The sequence below is a fragment of the Apodemus sylvaticus genome, chromosome 2 (assembly GCF_947179515.1).
Source record: "Apodemus sylvaticus chromosome 2, mApoSyl1.1, whole genome shotgun sequence".
Lineage (NCBI taxonomy): Eukaryota > Metazoa > Chordata > Mammalia > Rodentia > Muridae > Apodemus > Apodemus sylvaticus.
In genome coordinates this window covers 45800056-45820090 of record NC_067473.1, presented here as the reverse complement: position 1 = coordinate 45820090, position 20035 = coordinate 45800056, and the positions used below count along the sequence as shown (strand labels likewise).

Sequence of the window (20035 nt, the reverse complement as noted above, 5' to 3'; positions counted from 1 at the left end):
AGGTATAATGTTATTAACAAAAGTCAGGTTAAGGCTGGTAGTTTAGGGTAGTCGCCATTTTGAACACGTGGCATGATGGTTAAGGCTGGTAGTTTAGGGTAGTCGCCATTTTGAACACGTGGCATGATGGTTAAGGCTGGTAGTTTAGGGTAGTCGCCATTTTGAACACCACGTGGCATGACGCAATCCAGGAAATACAGGCCTTTGGGACGCTCCTAAATTGGCATGGTGTTTCATGTGAATCTTGGCCTGGAGATTAGACTTAATGAAGATTAAGATTTAAAATATTGTCTCTTTAATAAGTTACACTGTTATACACTTGAACATAAGAACTGGCATACAAACCTTGTGCTGTAAATATGTGTTTGCCATTAATTTTAAAGAAAATAGATTGTTTAAAATTGAGATTTGCTTCCAAAATTACAATTGTGCTCTAATATTGCAAGAAAACATTGAGTTACAATAAAAATCAGTGTGTCATTGGCTACAGTTTTCAGTTTGCAGGCTCGTAATTGTTAACATTTTGTAATTAAGATAATTTTGAGAGTGATACAGCTATGGGTTTTAGAGGCCCATTGCCACTTTTCCACAAGTTTATAGGCTACAATGGTAGGAGCAAAATTTAACCCTCCAAGATTAAAAAGGAGATCTCTGTAGAAATGTAGGTTCCTTTGACCATGAAATTACAGGTTTCTTTTGTTTAATCCTTAAATTGTCCTTGTAGGTTTGGGTCTGATCTTAGATAAAAGGCTCAGATTAGAAGATATTTACTTTCCAGTAATCTCATACAATGTTCTTGCCAAGGACTCAGGGTGGATCCTAGGGCAGAATTTTTACATTTGAGTTAATGCAAAGCTTAGAGCTGCCTCAGGGGAAGCTAGTGAGGAAGCTTGAGAAATTGTTTCTGCCTTACAGGCCCCACCTAGGGAGTGTTTGGCTTAAAAAAAAAAAAAAAAAAAAAAAAAAAAAATTCTTGACTTATCCTGGTGTGGGTTAAAATGCAATTCAAGTCTATGAAAGGTCAAGGAGGCTATAAAGGCATTAACATTTGGCCTGTCTACTCCCTGCAAAATTATTGTAAATTTAAAGGGTTGGTTTTTTGCTTTACATTCTGATAATTATAAAAGCATTTGCTTCTAACTTTAAAGAAACAAAGCAAAACAATTTCATTAGAAAGTTTTTGCCTCAAGGAATGGCTAACAGCCTTACGTCCTGTGAGAAAAAATGTTTGTCTCTCTTTCAATACAGAAGTTAAGATCTTAAAAATTTCAGTGTATAATGTTCATAGAATGTTTGTTACAGGCCCTTGCTCCTATAGACTTTTAGAATTTTTAGGTAAATGGCTTTCAAAGGTTGTTAAGATATATTAATTGGCTTTATCTTATTTACCTCATTTTAAGCTTGCCACAGAAGGTCTTAAACCTCTGTTTTCAAGGTAGGAAACGTTTGTTCCTTGCTTCAAGCAACAATCAAATTTATTATTAATGGTTGGTCTATTACATGGTAAGCATTTTTAGGCAAAATTAATAACTGTTATCCAAAAGATAATTTGTACTATCAGATCACATGTTTATTCCTTTAAGTTTCTCCCTGCTTCAACACAGATACCTGAATTGGGTGCTATAGCAGCTATTTTTAAGATGTTAAAGGTCAAGCTTTTAATAATAGTAGATATATATATATATATAGCTCATGGTTTTATAATTGCTTAAAATTGGTCCATTTTTAATACTGCTAATTCTTAATTTCTACAGTTTATACAAATGTGATTCAAATTTCTAAGAACAAAGGATATGTTCTCTAAATGACTGTCCTTTAGGTATTTGAAATAATTTTATATTTTGTGCACATCAAATTATAAAGATTTGTTCTTGATGTCCTCAATTTCTACCTCTACCACGTAATGGTGTTAATCCTAGAGGACTTAGTTATTACAGATAAATGATATTCATATTTCTAATTTAAAAGATTAAAAAAATATGTACATGTGACTAATGATTCATTTTTAGGCTGTCTAGTTGCAACTGCTCTAACAGAAAAAGCAACTATATTTTATATAATTACATAGTTATTGCCTATGTTATGGTTTATACTTTGTGTTCCAACTTAAATTAATAAAACAATATCTTCTTGGAAGAAAGAAGAGAGGGGAAATTGTGTCCCTGTGCATATAATTTAAATTATGCTTACATGTTTTTAAGAAAATTTTAAAATTTTAAAATTGGATGCCAAGAAACTCCTTGCTAAATGTATATGACATCTTGTAATTAGACATATTGATGTCTAGGTGAAATGAAGGAATTCACTTACTAACATATGCCATGATCCTGATTTAATATTGGGGGAGAAGGCATGTCCTCTGTTTTTTCCACAGAATGCTGCAGAAGATATGCTGACTGTGCTTGCTGAATGCCCAGACCATGGTAACATAAGAGCTATATTGGATATATGTTCTTGACTTACCTCAATTGTTAAATGTCCCAGGTTAGATAAATTGCCTAGCTTCAAGCTTTTAGACTTTGTGGGACAGAAAATAGAGACTGTTATGCTAGCTTAGGAAAAATTAATCTAAAGAAGAGTTAAAATGACTCTTCTCCTTATTGTGTTCAGCTGACTTAACCATAGACTAGTCTAGAAATAATCCCAATACTGAAGATTCCAATTTTGAAGATGGCTAACAATCTTCAGCCAGCTGTGTTAATTTAACATATAGTCTCCACTTTTCCTGAGAAGTAACAGCTTAATTCTTGATTCACAAGGCTACCTCTCCCACCTCAGAGGCCAAGCTTTGGATCCTTAAAGTTGTTAATTTACAACTGAATTGGATACTTCTGGGACAAGTTAATCCTATTCCACCTTTAACTCTTGACCTTGTCTGTTAAGCAGACTGGCTGTCTCCACCCAGGCTCACCTGGATGGAGAGATTACATGTCTGTTAAAGACACTTGCAGACCCCCCTGGCTTCAAAACTTACACAAGTGGATCTCCAAAGAGGGAGCCACATAGAACTCAGATCTATGTGTGTTTGTTTTTGAACAAACATGGGTACCAGCGAGACGTGCGAGGCAAAGCACTGCATGGGGAGGTGAATTTCTGCTTCTGAGTCCCCAGGAAGTACATCTAATTGCATAGGGGTTAACGTCGAGAGGCTGTCCTTAAAATAATAAGGGAGCCTATTACCCCTCCTCTGAAAAAGACGTTATACAATATTTAAGAGGAATTACGGTCAATGCTTCCCCTCCTGGTTAAGGCCCGCCTTCTTATGAAGGATATTTATCCACTTGTTTTCTACCTCCTCGTGTTCAAATTAATAAAAAAAGGGAGGACATGTACAGAGCCATATTGGGGCAGTCTTGCACTTGGTCAGAGTTTGACTTTGGTCAAGGTTAACTTCTCCCAGTTAGCCAGGATTCTGCTCCACTTAGGGTGGAGCGCACGTAGTAAAGGTTAAGTTCATTGTTCTTCCTGGTATAGGGATTCCTGAATTAAACAGGTGACCCACCCAGCTGCCGGAGCAGTCAAGACGAAGACCTCCAAGAGAAGCTAGACAACTTCCACCGGAACTCAGCCTGGAGTCTGGGGGGAGGGTTTGCCCAAACTGTTAAAAGGTCCGGCGCCATTAAAGTTTACGGCTTCGATCAGTGAACATTGACCTAGCCGTACTTTCGTTTCGCCGCTCTTCCCTATGACCCCAAAATTCTCTCAACAGGTAACCCAGTTTACATGTAGCTGCTGGCGGCTACAAGAGCATATACTGTAACAGTTTATAAGCCATTTAATATATTTCATATATGTAGGTTTTTATGTTTGATGCACTTTTAAAAACAATCTTATCTAGTTCCTTGTTGCCTCAACTCATTACCTAAAGAATAGAATTTTTCAGTTGTCTGGTACTATACTTACTTTGTCTCACAATGGCTTCTATTTCTGTGTCACCAGTATTTTATACTCATTACCCTGCTAGTATTAATAATTATTTATACATTGACTAAAAATGGATTAATAAATGTTTCAAAAGAATCAAGGAGAGAGAGAAATAGAGAAAGTGAAGAGATTTTTTTTTCCAGTCAAAGAGTAGGGTTCTTCATAAGACAATTGCAAATATTTTTTATTAAAGAAAGCAAAATCAATTTCTGAGAGGTAGAGCCATGGAGATGTGTTCAGTGGGTGTGGAGACAGTGAAATGACTACCCCTGCTCTAGCAATTGCCATGAGATAGCTGTGCTCGTCTGCTTGCTGGTGGGTGCGTCTCACACCATTCCTGTGGCTGTTTTCCCTGCACCCACGGCCATGACACACCCACACCCATACCCATCCACCTACCCCACCCACACACATGGTGGGGGTGCATTCTTACTGCCACTAACTCTAACTCTTACTCACATTATTTATTTAAAAGAAGGAGTCATTTCAAACCATTTTGTATTGGCAAAATGACACCTATGTGAGTCCTGCCTACCACCCATGGTTGCTCTCAGAATCTAGTATCTTTGAATAGATACCAACCAATGAAAGACAGGAGAAGATGAAATCAGGGTCTCCTCTGGCCTCTAATGTCTGACATTCAGTAGCTGAAGACAGCTTCTCTGGATGTGACCCCAGAAAGTGCCACACACTTTTCAATCATCCCTCTTTCTCCTTTTTTTTTTTTTTTTTTTGTCTCTACGTTGGTATTCCTGAGATTGTGCGTTCCAATAAATTGTCAGCACCTAAGAGTTCGTCTAACTTCTTGATGCTACAAAACTTGGACTAAACAAGCAATCATGAAGACATTTTCAAGTGCTAAGTATGTTGGGTATGTTTACACATACAAACAAAATGGATTGGAATATGTTTAATGAGGACATTTGTTTGTTTACATTGGGCTAGGCTGGATCCCGTAAGTAATAAAAGTTGCACAGACCAGTCAGTCCTTGAAATGGGAGGGGAGCATGAGGAAGACTTGAAATTGCAAACAGTCCAGCAGCAGTCCAAGGAATAGTACTTCTCATTGTGCAGTCTCCACAGGAGATAATCAGAAACACATGGCTCTCATGAGTCTAAACACAGTGCCCCCAAAAGCTGTGTTTCCAATAGAAGAGCACGGGCTAAGGAGATCGTATGCATTGTGTCTGCTTACAATGTAATGCTTACACATGCTTACACAATGCCAAGGCATCAGGTTCGACGACAATAGATAGTTCTACAGAGGAACCTAGCTCAGTGACGACAACATAACTATTTTATATTTAAGTTGGAATAGGTTTAAGACATAGCAGATTATTAGATAATGTTCAAACATCCAGTGCGGAAAGAAAAATTCAGAAGGAATGACAATAATACATCTGCTTAGCAAGCCACATTGGAATGGACAAATGGAAAAAGGAATTAGATTTGGCCAGAAAGAGGGAGCGTGGTTCCTCGTGGAAAGTTGGCCAAGCTGATCCTGTGATCTCACTGGCATTGGGAACAGTTTTAATGCTGAATCAAGTCCCAGCGGGAAAAATGTGGAAGGCAAAGTTACTGTCTTCAAGTATTTCTGACTACAGGATTCTCTGTTAGTGGGTGGGTAGAGTATAAAGGGTCTCTTCTAAGATAGAATTGCAGCCCAAATGGCCAGGAAACCCTTGCTGCTTATTCATCAATGACAGACAACTGCAATTAGAGAAATACTGTTACCTGATACTCTCAGTGTTTACCCCAAACACATCTCTGTTTTCACATGAAGGTATTCTTTCTTTGTTTGGTTTAACATTCTCATTTGGACACTTAATTTTTTCATCTTAGGTTTATTTATCCAGTCCGAAATTATGTACTCAAATTTATACACGCAGAAATCCAGACAAATTTATATACACAGTTAATTAAACATTGAGGCACACAGCTTGTTAAGCACGCCCAGTGGTCTTGGTGTGGTTTTAGTCCTGAACATCTGATCAAAATCAATTATTTTCCCTTAGAGATCTGTAGAGACACCTACATAGAAGTCTGCATAGAATTTCCTGGTGTTTAGATAACCAAACACACTTTGCTTTTAAAATGTAGATAATTGAATCCAGTGGTTTTTAAGCATCTTTTAAAAGAGTTTTTAATAAAGGAGAGTAAAAATGAAGGATTCGGCTCAGTCGAGTAGTTTGATCTTTGAGTAAAAGTAATTACAAATTTCAAAATGTGCAGATATTCAAATCTATAAGATATCTTATCTAAAAGCCACTTGTAGGTTTTGGGGAACACCCACCTAGACAGTGTCTTACTGGATATTTCATTAGTGACTTTTATGGGTTATAGATTGATTTGTCACTCCATGTTAGAGATCCGAAAAAATAATAAAGATAATCATTGCAGATGATTATCACTTGGTTCCTTTTGGGAGACATGTGATGCATATGATTTATTTGTTTCTGTTTTGGAATAAAGCCTGCATGACAGCATCGTTCTACCCTCCTTGTTGGCAGTGGGTTGCATACATTAAAACCAGAGGCTCAGAGCAAATGTTTGGAAATACCATTTTTGTAGTGACTGAACTATAATTTTGATTTTAGAATCTTGCTTGTGTTTTTAACATTAAGACTGTGAATCGCTTGGAAGCCAAAACCATCATGTGTTTGATGTTTGGCATTCTTTTGGTTGAAGAAAATTCTAGAGTGAATTTTTTTTTTTTTTTAACACCAGCAGCCAATAAGTTTCAGATGTTTTCCAAGGAGCAGGAGTTTGAAGCTGAAATGGAATTTTCTGTGATGGTTTACAAATAACAGTTAACATATGCTTAAGTTACAAACAAGGCAGAACTCAGGAAACGCCTAGTAAAGAAGTAAAGGAAGCTAAAAGTTAATTAATAAAACATTTCCATCTAAATTTCCTAGAAAACATTTAGGTATTTAAAGAAAAATGTCCCTCATTTATCATTTCTCGAGGGCAGCGCTGTTAAAAACCGCCAAAAGGTAGCTTTCAAATGAAGGAAAAGTAGCTTTGAAATTCAGTTACATCTGTCATAAATTCAAAGCGTTCAAGAAAAATAATAAGAAGAAAAGTTATAGCTATATAAATTAACCAAGTGTATGTTCTCTGGTGATTTCATAGCATCTAGAGACTGACTCACACCGTGAGCTGAAGCTTCCTTTAAAGATGGCCCTGCCCTTGTCAGCTGGCTTCATTCCCTGTTCATGAGTCAACACGGTCTTCATATGTTTTGCTGACAAGTGAACGCACTCCTGTGGTAATCTTCAAATGTTCATCATCCTGATCTACTGCGACTTGCCGGTGGGTTCTTCAAGTTGTGGCTTCAGGAATGACTAGGTCTGGGTCGAGTTCTTTTTTACTTAGAGCATACAGTGTGGTAGGAAGCAAGACGACTGATTTCTATGGGATGCAGCAGGGCATCCTGCTAGCCATGTGGACCGCTTGAGCATCCTTCAGTGACAGCCAACTTGTGTTTAATAGCAACCCTACCTACTTCCTACCTACTTATCTACCTACCTAGCTTATAAGCCTGAAAGGAAATGAAAAAAGTTTATAAAACACCACGGTGTCCCCCGAGGTGTCGGTACTGACAAGAGCAATCCATGCTGCTGTCTGCTCCAAGTACTACTAAGCGGGGGTCAGAAATGCCCCCTAAGTCTACGTAGATAAAAGGCAGGTCTCAAAAGTATCCTGCTACCCAATTTGGTGTGTTTTCCATCACGACTTCCCAAATAATTTGTTTTTCACCCCTTCTGGTTTTCTTTACGCTTGACAATGAACAGCCTGCATTTGACTGGCAGACAGGAACAGAGTGCAGTATAAAGCAGACATTTTATGTTTCCTGGATTTGTGTTGTTCCCTATACTTTACAAGTAAAATTAGAGCAACTGTTCCCCCCACCCACCCCCAGTATTAATACAAAATGATCTTTTTTTCCAACTCTTTGTCTTCTTCTTTTCTCTTTCTTTCTTTTCTTTCTTTCTTTCTTTCTTTCTTTCTTTCTTTCTTTCTTTCTTTCTTTCTTTCTTTCTTTCTTTCTTTCTTTCCTCCCTCCATCCTTCCTCCCTTCCTTTCTCCCTTCTTCCCTCCCTCCCTCCCTCCCTCCCTCCCTCCCTCCCTCCCTTTCTCCCTCCCTCCTTTCCTTCCTTCCTTTTGTATGCAACACTGTCTAATGTAACTCAGGCTAGACTTGGGCTTACAATGTAATTATCCAGGCTGGCCTCGAATCCCTGGCCCTTGTCTCTGTCTTTCTAGTGCAGGATTATAGGTAGTCCACCACCATACCAAGCATAAATGCACACTTTTTTTTTTTTAATGCCTCACTACTTAATACAGGCAGGCCCAGAACTCTTCATGAAAAGCAGGCTGGACTGAAGCTGGACATAATTCTCCTGCTTCTGCCTCCTGAGTCTAGGTAGGGACCCAATGCTGGACTAGAGTTCTCCTAATTCTATGAACAATTAAATAGCATATCAATTATCTTAAGAAACCTATTATACTGTATTCTTTTAAACTCTTCAGAAATGAGTACAGTAGTTTAGAAACCCAATCACCAATTCAAAATCAATTTAGCAGGTGTTGAGATGGAATTCTGGAGGAATCCTTGAGTTTGGGATTCAGGGGCCAGGAGTTTGAGGCCAGCTGGATAATTACATTGTAAGCCTAAGTCTATCCTGAGTAATATTAGACAGTGTTGCATACAAAAGGAAGGAAGGAAGGGAGGAAGGGAGGGAGGGAGGGAGGGAGGGAAGGAGGAAGGAAGGTTGGGATAAAATTTGGGAGTTTTATCATTCATTCTCTTGGATTTAAGGAAAGATATACATGATTTTTTTTCCAGATTTTAAAACTGATTTTTGTTTCTAATGTATAAATGTGCAGCTCTCATAGACTTCTCACATTTTAGAAGCTATTTTCTTTCGCTCTACTGAAGGGAGCCTCTAAATGATAAAGGGCAGAACTCTTTAAGTAGGTTTAGGAAGTTTTGCAGCTTATGTAACACATCTCCCAGTCACCGGGTCACTGTGGACTGTTTACAATCTGGCTCCCTTTCGGACCACATGGAAGTTAATTTTAGTTTTACAGAAAGGAGAGAGAGGCCGACCGCAGAAGCCCAGGCTAAACTCAGACTTACCTTCCTGATTTCCTGGGCATTCGCTGGGAGAAGGAAGCACTGTTCATCTTGCGGGATTCCTTTCTCACATCTGCTAGCCTGAGTTTGAGAGGGTGTGTTGGGGACAGTCCCAGAGACCTCTTCTGCAATCTTCTTAGTCCCTCTGAGTGTTAAGGTCTGGTAAAAGAGACAGATCGCCACCACCAAACCCACCAGGAAAGGTCGGGGGCAAAAGCGCCGGCGACAAAGGAACCCAGGTCGACAGACCATGACCAGTCCAGCTTCACTTGGCCCCTGGCCACGTTGTCAGCATGAACAAAACACACATTTGTCTTCTTTTTACACAATTCCGATCAAGTTCGTCCATCTCCACTTGAGAACTTTCCGAAACTTCATGCCAAAGATTCATAGGACCCAGCGGTCAGAGCTGGTTAGCAACAGCCCTTATGTGAAGGATAGTACGAAGTGACTAGCCTGCTCTCATTAAAAAAAAAAAAAAAGATGTCAAAATAAAGATAGATGTAAGAAATCATCAGAATGCATCCCCAGCTGCCAAAAGTTCCTTCCGGCAATGTCTTACTTCCACAGCATTCTTAAAGTCAGGAGTTGAGCTTGTCTCCTCTTTGGGGGTCAAAAAGAAAGCGCAGCAACGTTGGTTTTGGGGCAGAAAACAGTCCCGAAGACGCAGCCAATTTAACGCGAAGTGCCTGTTGCACCGCTGGGCGCCGGCCAGGTTGTCCTAGCGGTTTCTCATTTTCACTCCGGTTTTAAAGCCATCCCGCTCTCAGCCTTTTCATGTCGCAGAACTGCCTCCTTTCGTTCAGTTTTAAATTGCCACTTTGCTGCTAGCATTCACGGCTTTTAACATAAAAAGGGGATAGCAGTTTGGATGTATGTGGTTACTCTCAGAGCTTTGCCGGGCGTTTGGTCTCATTCCGTTTCAAGTTCAAAGTTCTGTGTACTTACTCGGTTTTCATCCTTTTAGCCAGATTTTTTTTTCATGATCCCCTAATGGACTGCTGATCAAAATCACTTGGAAGGAAACACCCAGGCGTGGGACTCCACTTCATCTCACTCTCACGCACGGACACACACGCGCAGACACGCGCGGACACGCGCGTGCCAGCTGCACTCAGGGCCGAGAGCAGGAGGACCCGGGCCATCGCTGCCACCCAGGCCGAGCGGGGCGGAGCTAAGCTAGGGCTTTTCTGGCCCTGGGGGCTGTCCTAGCCTCGCTGTCTGAGTTAGGCTACTTCTGTGCCCGGGAACAGCACTTTCTCCTAAGTTGGAAGGTGGCTGCCTATCCAGACCCGCAGAATTAGAAACATGCTTGATCTCTGATCTTCTGTGTCACTGCGTTTTTCAATAACAAATGACTTCTAGTCAATAGATGCTAAAGGTCGAGTAGGAGATGAAGGCCAACTCTGAGTTAACTGGGAGGTTTATCCCCCCCAGGGAATTGCGGTCACGCCTAAGAGGACAAGAGAGTCATCAGGACAGTCTGGACCACAGAACAGGAAACATTCCGAGTAACTGAAAGTCCCCTTCTGTGTCCTTCCGTGGTCATCACTGCTCTGAGGTTCTCCCAGGCAAATAGCTTGATGGCCAGCTCTTCAAATGACGGTAGCAGGTATTGAAGTTCTAGCTTTTGCCCAGGAGAAAGGGCACTCAGCAGGCTTTTTAATTCCACACCAACCCTCTCACGGGCTTTGTTAATGGGGTAGATTGGCAGATTTCATCACTGCTGGCTCAGCAGGATGAGGGACCATCAAAGAGAACCTCCAGGTTCTTGCTTTGGCAGCTCTAGCAAGGACTGGTTTAAGCTCTCAGGAGACATTCTTCAAAGACCTAGATGGTTTCTATACTTTTAAGTCTAACCAAACTTCTACAGGCAGATGTTCTCCCGTGAGGCCACACCCCTAGAGTACGCCCCTTCCAAAGGACTCAGCCATTACTAATATTTTGTGAGAAAGAGCGCCCCCTAGAGGTTCACAGCTACAAAAGATTCAGGAAATGGATATCTTGCTAGTAAGAAACTTGAGTTAGATTGAGATAGATAAGGAGAGAAAAAGAGAGAGGGAGGAGAGGGGGAGGGAGGGAGAGGGAGAAGGAAAAGGAGGAAGAAGAAGAGAAAAGGAAAGTTTGCCCCTTAAAAACAAATTAATTAGGTCACTATAGAACAAGCATTAACTTAAGTCTATTTACATACAGTCTATAAAATGTTATACTACTATTTGATATATAAATTCAAAGTCTTCAGTACCATGACAAATAAGGGAATGGGAGAAAATTCACCTGGTTTTCACATACAGACATTGAGAGAGCATTACTGTTGCATGCCACAGGTTTTGGGTGGATGTAATATAATTTGAAGGCCGATAGGAATGACTAGACCTCTAAACTGGAATAGTTTCTGTGATAATGAGGCCCGGAGTACCATAAATCTGTTTACTGGGTGCTATGAGCAGCATAGTTAGTTGTTAGTTATTAATTCTAGAATTCTGAAAAATAATCAAGGTTTGAAGAAGGAAGAATCTTTTTTTTTTGGAGAGAGGCATTATTAAGTTGCTGAGTCAGATTACAGAAGAGTAAATTGGATGCTAACTAGAATTTATTTTAGGTTGGGAGAAAGGAAAGGCAATAGAAGAGAAAAATTTTAGATGATGTTGTAGCTTTCCTTTGGCTAAGAGGAACCTAAAAAGGATTCTGAGAAGTTGAAGAACTCAATTTCCTTTCTTGAGCACAGAGTCCAAGGGAGCAGCAGACTGTAGTAATAAAAGTCCAAAAGGGGTTAATTAGAAAAAGAATGCAGCAAAGAAAGTCCAGCACTGGTGGACTGAGACTCCTGGGACCCCATCAGATGTCAGGGGCATCTACCACGGACCCAGACCATCACATTCACCACCTCTTACAGGTTGCTCTGAAGTAAGGGGCTTTGGAATATGAGCTCTAAGTCCACCATGTGTGAGATCAGAGTACCCCCTCTGAGTACTGCTGGCCCAGGTGAGACAGCAGCTGGCAGGTGGAAGAGAGAGGATGCCCTTCTGTTAGGAGTTCGATCCTCAGGCTCGTCCTAGCGGAGCTTAGAATGTGGTGAGGTGTCAGACCTGTGAGCAGATGATATGAATGGTGAGCCACGTTGAACATGAAGGAAGCAGATACGAACTCTGTCCCTCACTGCTCTCTTTCCACTATTCTTTGTGATGACGGGGAACAGATGGTTTGAGAGGATGAACTTGTGGGCTTTAGTCATGCCTGAGATCAAAATATTTGTGTTCTGGAAGTTACAATTTTAATGGATACATAAAGATAGAGATATGGACATATTAATGTAGCACCATGAAATGTTTCTATACATGCATATAGGATATTATTTACAAATCAGCTTAAACATATCTAGTGACTCAATGCTTATAATTTCTTTGGGGGTAAAAACCTTATGAATTCTGCCTTGTAGCTTTTGTCAAGGGATGCACATTACCAGAGGTCACTTTATTGTACAATAGCATATTAGAAATCCCTGTTTCTAACTACCAATTATAACCCAGCCCTGTGGTTAATCTTTCCATTCAGTCTCCCCCAATCCCTCATCAGTCTCTGGTGACCAACACTCTACTCTGCTTTTAGGTTCCTCACATGTGGGATCATGTGGTCCTTACTTTTTATACTTGCTTTTTCCCACTTAACATATCCATCTCCAGTTCTACCCATGCTGTCAGAAATAGCAGGATCTCATTCTCTTTCCTATCGGAACGATGTAAGCATAGCTCATTGTCTTCACTCACCAGCTGAAGAACACTGTAGTCATTTCCATCCTTGGCCGTTGTAAGGAATGCAGTAAACAAGAATGTGGAAGCCCTTTAAACACACTGTCTTGTGTCCTTGATACACATAGCAATGACATGGAGTGACTATATAGCAGTTGTTTTCAGAGTTTTGACGAACCCGCAACCCTTTCCCCCACTAGCTGTAGTAATTTACATTCTCACCAACACTCTACCTTCTTACTGTTCCCGCTGTTTTGGCCTTGTACTGTGACCATTCTAAATGGGGTGAGGTGACATCTTGCTATGGTTTTGATTTCTATTTCCCTGGCGTTAGAGATGCTGACCACTCTCCCACATACTAACAAGTGATTTGTCCTCTTGACAAATCTCTAAGTGAAACCAATTTTTCAACTGAATTGCTTTGTTCTTTGTCATTGAGTTCTTTGTCTTCCTTCTATATTAGTTACATTTGAATGGAAGGCTAAGCAGAGTTAGATTGGAGTCTATACAGGAAACAATAAAGACAAAGACTGTACTGGCTCAGTGGTGGGCGTGGTAGGGCTTATCTGGAGTTCAATTGTGAACCTGGGCTTTTGGCATTGTTTCAAACCAGATGCTTTTGTGATCTAATTCATAAAGTAACCTTTACACACACACACATACACACACACACACACTCATACACACACACACACACACACACACACACATCTTTAAAAGTATTTAGCAGCATTGAGAAGATAGAGTGGCAAACACGTACTCTAATACCAATGTTGTACAAAATAGAACAGTCTTCTACCACAAAACAAAAACCTTCAGTATTCTTCCAGCATATAAAACATGATCTTTTACGGCACATATAGCTACTTTTGGTTTTGGGTATGGACTCAAGGTGCTTGAGTTTACCTCAAATATTCAAAGAAGGCTTATTGTTTGTTTTGTGACGTTGGTAATCAAACCCAGAACCTTGGACATGCTAGGTAAGCACTCTATCATGCACCTACCCACAATCCTTGAAGGTTTGTTTGTTTTGGGGACAAGGTCTCATTATGTAGCCCATGGAGACCAGGAGCTTGCTATGTCCCTCCTATTTCAGCTTTCCAATTGCTTAGATTATGAAAACTGCATTTTAAGGAATTGAATTTTTTTTAAAAAAATGCAAATAAAAATATGTGTAAAAAGATTTCAACGCTGGACCAAGGGACTCTGAGAAGGTTTAATACCTCTCCGAATTTCAACTTCATCATAAACCAGGGGCATCATGATCAATAAATGGCCTCAAAGGTCACTTGGTGATCCAGAATTTTTGTTTCTGCAACACATTTCAATATGATCATCCTCTGGTGCAGTCTTCGGAGCTCTGCTGGCTTACTTCAGGGTATAGCTTTTCTCTACAAGAAGGTCCTTGACCATGATAGCGTAAAATCTGGCAGCAGCTACTCATGGTGGTGTCTTGAGTCAGCCCTTGGGAATTCTGTTAGCAGTAAGTGGTCTGTTAAAAATCAGACTGCCTTCTCAGCGCTCATCATTTCCCATGCCGTGCTCTTGCTGGAATTTTCCCAATAAACTCTAAATATAAGTTGGTACTTTTAAATCATGAGTCATATATTAATTCTGTTCAAAGGTATCCTAGACACTATGGAAAACAGAAGACATGTGACAGATACTATAAATGACTAGCATATGACACACTGATAAATTGGTCCAAGCAGGATGACTTATCAGCTTCAAGATCTCATTGGCCTAATGTATTAAAGCTAACATTTCAACTTTCTATCACTTCTCAGGTTCCATAAGACATTTGATGATGTCACTCTTAGATACCCACCACACTTCTCTAAATCGTATTAGCACAAGAGGAATGAGAAAGAATTGGTTGTTATCGCTTAGGAGGAGAGCTTCAGGTTAGCATGTCATTGAATTGGTCGGGGGCCTGGTGACATCAGCAATGTACCTTATCAATAAGCCTGGGAGGAGACAGAAATGAGCAGACACACACACAGCTGAAATCAAGATAAGCCCTGTGTCCTTGAGAAACAAAACATGGAATTCATAGCTTCCAGGAAGTGTCAGGAAAGCTGCAGAAGCCAGGGCATTTCTCAACTGGCCCTGAGGAGTCTCAATCATTTCAGCTGCCACTTGGGCAAACTATGGACTTTGTATCCTAATGGGGAACCGTTAAAATAAAGTTGGGAAAATATTAGCTACAGATGAAAAAAGGCTTTAGTCATTTCCAAATTGAAATTAATTTGGCCTGCATGAACAAACCTTAGGCATCCAAGAAGTTTCTTTTTTTTTTTTTTTTAATTTTCTATATTCTTTGTTTACATTCCAAATGATTTTCCCTTTCCCGGTTCCCCCCTCCCCATAAGTCCCAAAAGCCCTCTTCCCTCCACCCATTCTCCAGTCAACCCCCTCCCACTTCTCTGTCCTGGTACTTCCCTACAATGCTGCATCAGGCCTTTCCAGGACCAGGGCCCTCTCCTTCCTTCTTCTTGGGAATGATTTGATATGTGAGTTGTGCCTTAGAGAGATCATAGCAGCCATTGGGATGGCATAAATGTGATAAGGCTATTTTTTTTCTTACCAATTTTAATTGTAAACATGTAAAGCCAAATCTCCTTTCTCTGTCAGGTGGAATAGAAATAGCACCTGTAAAGGTCATGTGATTCTTCTCCGAAGGGCAAAATATATACAAAGTTGACTAGAAAATGTGTGGACTATATTCTCCCCACATCCTTTGTCCCTTAGGAGGCGGACGCTACACTCTGCTAGCATGTACAGAGGCACCTCATTAGGCCTTCTAAACAAAGTTCTGCATGCAGAGATTATGATTCTGTTTCAGGTTTAGATCACGCATCCTTTCATTTCAACTGAATGGCTTTCATCCATTGCTCATAAAGTCAGAGAACTGTCTCCATTTATGCTCATAAGTGGTCCTGGATGTGTTGCGGCATTAGTCAATGAAATCACAAAGTAGGTCACTAAAACAAGGCCTTGTTTGTTTGTTTGCTTTGATGCTTAATAAAATCAACATTTGAACATGCTTAATTTCCTTCCAATTCAACTTGCTTCTCTCCGAATAGCCATATGGAGCCACTTTTTGTTCTAGCTACAAATTTCAGTTTAAAAGAACTTTTTGATATGACCAAGGTCTGAGGATCATGTGAACTGGTGGCACTCTGCAGTATGAAGAGCTACCTGCTTGCCCAGTGTCTGCCCAACTTATACATGCAAGTACATGTAGTTCAACTTCTTCATGGTCATGCTGGTCAGTTTTTGATTGTTTAAATAGGCATATTTGCAAATCTGTATATTTCAAGATGAAGAATCCGCTCCTGATAGATTGTAAAGCAAGTGGTCCTGATTTTAGATCCCCCTTACAGTGGCACTTGCCAGCCACACATCACCTTGGGGATTCTTTAAGCGAACATTTGTTGCCACTAGTTTTAAAAAATGGAGTCAGCTGCTTAGTTCACAATTTTCAGTTGGTCACTCACTTCCCACAAGGGTCTCTTCACTGGCACCAATTTATTTGAGTCACTGTGTGCTGGATTTTATTTCACACTGTGCTAATGGCCCTGTATCGTGTGTAAGCTATCACATTGCTTCACATCGAGAGCTATTTTGCCTGTCTCTTGCTTTTGTTGTATCTAAGTGTCTACTTGCAAGTGATTGCCATTGTAGAAACCTATACATTACTCATTAAGATACTCTGTATCAATCTTACCATTATTTTTTTTAAGATTTATTTATTTATTATATGTAAACGCACTATAGCTGTCTTCAGACATTCCAGAAGAGAGTGTCAGATCTCATTACAGATGGTTGTGAGCCACCATGTGGTTTCTGGGATTTGAACTCAGGACCATCAGAGAGCAGTCAGTGCTCTTAACTGCCTAGCCGTCTCTCCAGCTTCATTGTTTTCCTAAAAATTTCCTGTCTTGGTGATATTTGATGCAGGGAGGCAGTTTCTTCCTCTGGAACGTTTAGCAGTTTTTAGTTTTGGTTGTCCTAACTGACATTGGAATACTTTTGGCACAGATGCTACTGAGTTTTAGGGCAGAAGCCTGCAATTGCTATGAACTCTATCCTCTAATAAAGATACAGTCATTGGCAGAAAAAAGGCCCAAAGTGCTGAGGCTGGGGACTTTCAAATTTAAGTGAAAGAATAGTTGCACAGTTCCTACTTGTGGCTGCCTGAGATTTATTTGTTCTGTACATTGGGATAATGAGGACATCAGCAGAGGCACGGTCAGCTTTGGTTTTTTGAGATTTTAGCAACTTTATAATCATACAGCTCCTTTCCTGTGCAAGTGTTAATTATAGAAAGAGAGCCTCCTTTAAACCTTGCATTTGCATCCTTTAAATTATATATATAGGCTGGGAATGGTGGGCTATGTCTTATGTCTAAGGTATAAACACTCAGGAAGCTGATGAAAGAGGATCACAAATTCCCAGTCAGCGTGGTCTACATAGAGAGTACCAGCCGGAACCACAGAACGAGGCGCTGTCTCAAAACAGCAAACAACAAAACAAAACAAAACCAAGAAGACAGGGAGATACCGTATACACATTTATCTATGGATGGGGCTGGTTGGACAGATGGACAAACAAATGAGGAGGCAAAGAATCACTTGCCTCACTGGGCACACTAGGTGTTTCACTTTCTTTAGAACAAAAGTTTACACACTGGCAAGGAGCCACAGTTTACTCTTAGGATTACAATAATATAGATGTTAATACATGTAGCTTTTGTTATATGGAAGTACCAAATTACACTTCCGATAGAAATCTCATTTGTCTTTTCCATAGATCCGATATAGGATTCTCTAGAAGCTATAGTACATTTTAAAAATGTTATAGGTCAGCTATGGAATTTTTCTTTTCCTTCCATCCCTCCCTCCTACCTTCCCTCTCTCCCTTTCCTTTTTCTTCTTTTATTTTATAACTCAGGTACCTATTCCCATTTTTCTGAAAATAAAAGATATTTTGAGGCTTTTACAGCATTAAACTTGCCACAAGTTGAAGGGTGGAGGTTGTCTGGTGGCTCATGAATGCTGCTGGCCTTCATTTAGGAAATCTGAGTGGGTGAGAAGGCTGCACCCTCAAACAGAATGTGGCTCTTCAGTCATGTGTCTGTGACATAGCATTCTCTTCCGATTTCAAACCAAGCCTTAAGATCAATACGCATGCTCAATCATTTATCAGTAGGAAACTGAGCTTCTCTTTAAAACATCTGTAAATGGCTGACACCGGTAAAGGAAAAGCACTCTGTGCACAAGCTGGGAATCCAGAACAAGTCGTCTTTATAACCAGTCCTCTAACTCAAGAAAATAACTGGTTCCATTCCAGAGCAATATACAAATGCCTCAAGGACAGGGGCATATATTTTGGTAAGTTCTAATTTATATACCAGGGAAGACAAACTAACAACCACTACCAGATATTAGCAGAGGTCTCATATTTACACCCAGAGTTACATAAAAGCATTCCTGGCTGAACTCTTAGATTGCACTTAACAAGTAGAGCCATTTCCTGTCATTTGGCACCTACTACAATTGTCCCTATTTTAAGGTCCCAGGGTTGAGACTGCCTCTGCTGGAGCAAATCTAACAATGCAAAAGCATTAAGTCACAGCCACTAGTCCTGTGGTTTGTCCCCACCCCCCACCCCCACTCCCTACTGCTAAGAGCTCATCTTTTAAACTAGCAGGCAGGCATACAGCTTCCTGAGCAGAGTGACTATTATTTCCTAACAAAGTCAAGTAGACATGTGGAATGGGAACGGGAACACAGCAACAGGTCATGTGTGCTCCCCGGCTTGCTTCCCACGTCAGCTCTATGTCCCAGCAAATATTCAGGTTTTTTAAGCAACAGGAAAAAACAAAAACAAAACCACCCCAAATATAATGTTTTCCTCTTGTTTCCTTTGTTAGGATAAAGCAAATAAAAAAGGAACACTGGATTAGCCGAAAACTAAATTATATGGCTCTGAAGATTATATTAAGGAAATTATTAAAGCTCTTTCAAATAAGAATACTAATCATACTGACACTTGTAAGTCACAAAACATATGCAACTTACGAATTTAAAACAAGTAATCAGAAAGGAGTACATTTCTTCCTTATCAAATTCACTTAAAAGCAAAACCTAAGGTTAACTCATCTTTAAATCAACATTTCGATAACGGAATCAAATCGTAAATATTGTATTAGGTCAAAATCAAAATCTCATTCTATTTAATAGATTGTTCTCAAAATAAGAAAACTTGTAAATCTTGACTTACTACTCTGATTTGCTGGTCAGTAACTGAGGGTACAGCGGGCCAGATGGATCAGTAGGTAAAGAATCTTGCCTGCAAGTCTGGTGGCCTGAGTTCGGATCTCCAGAAGCCCCCTGACCCCCCCCCCCAAGGGTAAAGATCTACCTTAAACTTAATAGCCGCTTCCAAGCTGCAGGGTACTTTGAAGACATTCATGATTTTTGTTATCAATGATATTTATGATCATTATGGTTAACTGATAGATAATAGGTAAATATCCCCCTTCCATTACAAACTATTCCTTGGCTAAAGATCTTCTTAAGCCAACCGTTGCTCGGGTCTGGATCCGTCTTAACACTCAGCCTCACCAGCTACAGCTCCCTGGCGTTCCCAGAATGCAAATGCTTCACTTTCAGGATTCCGTTCTGCGATTCATCCTTCTGGCTACTTCTCTACTGCAATAATCAATTCTTCTGCCTCCCAATGTTCCCAAAGTGCTTCTACATTCCTTATAGCACTTACCAAAAACAATTATAAGTATTTGTCAGCACTGACTGCCGCCACAGCTCATATCCACAATGCACTCCTTACTGTATAACATTCTAGCATTTAGTATTTGCAATGTTAGATTTTTGAGTTTTCTCTTAAAGTTTGTTTGCTCATTATTTTTATTTTTTAATGTGAGAAGAAAGCTGCATGCCAAGTCTACATAGCAAGTAGCTTGCCTCTTATAATCCAAGTATAACAGACAAGAGTCTTTCTAAAAATTAAAGTTAATTAATTAAATAAAGGAAACTGTTTCTAAAGTCCAGGGGCTAAGGACCAACATTATACAAACCTAACAGCATCCAAAAACCTAAAATACATTAAGTGTGCTTTAAGTAAGAAATAAGCCAAGAATTTAGCTACCCTTAAAAAAGAATGACTGTACGGTTATCGAACACTCCGCTTCATG

At 40.0% G+C, this 20035-nt stretch overlaps 1 protein-coding gene across 4 annotated transcripts in view; it reads right to left on the bottom strand.

The window, feature by feature from the left end:
• The window catches only part of Cped1 (cadherin like and PC-esterase domain containing 1), a 266183-nt gene extending 255957 nt beyond the window's left edge, over nt 1-10226 (bottom strand). For 2 of the 4 annotated variants that reach the window (XM_052173293.1, XM_052173294.1), the window contains exon 1: nt 9071-10225. In XM_052173293.1, coding sequence (XP_052029253.1) covers nt 9071-9319 — 249 coding nt within the window. In that variant the 5' untranslated portion in view covers nt 9320-10225. Of the gene's footprint in view, nt 1-9070 lie in introns of all 4 variants that reach the window. The other 2 variants (XM_052173296.1, XM_052173295.1) reach the window with 2 other exon arrangements.
• Between the last annotated feature and the right edge of the window lie 9809 nt (nt 10227-20035).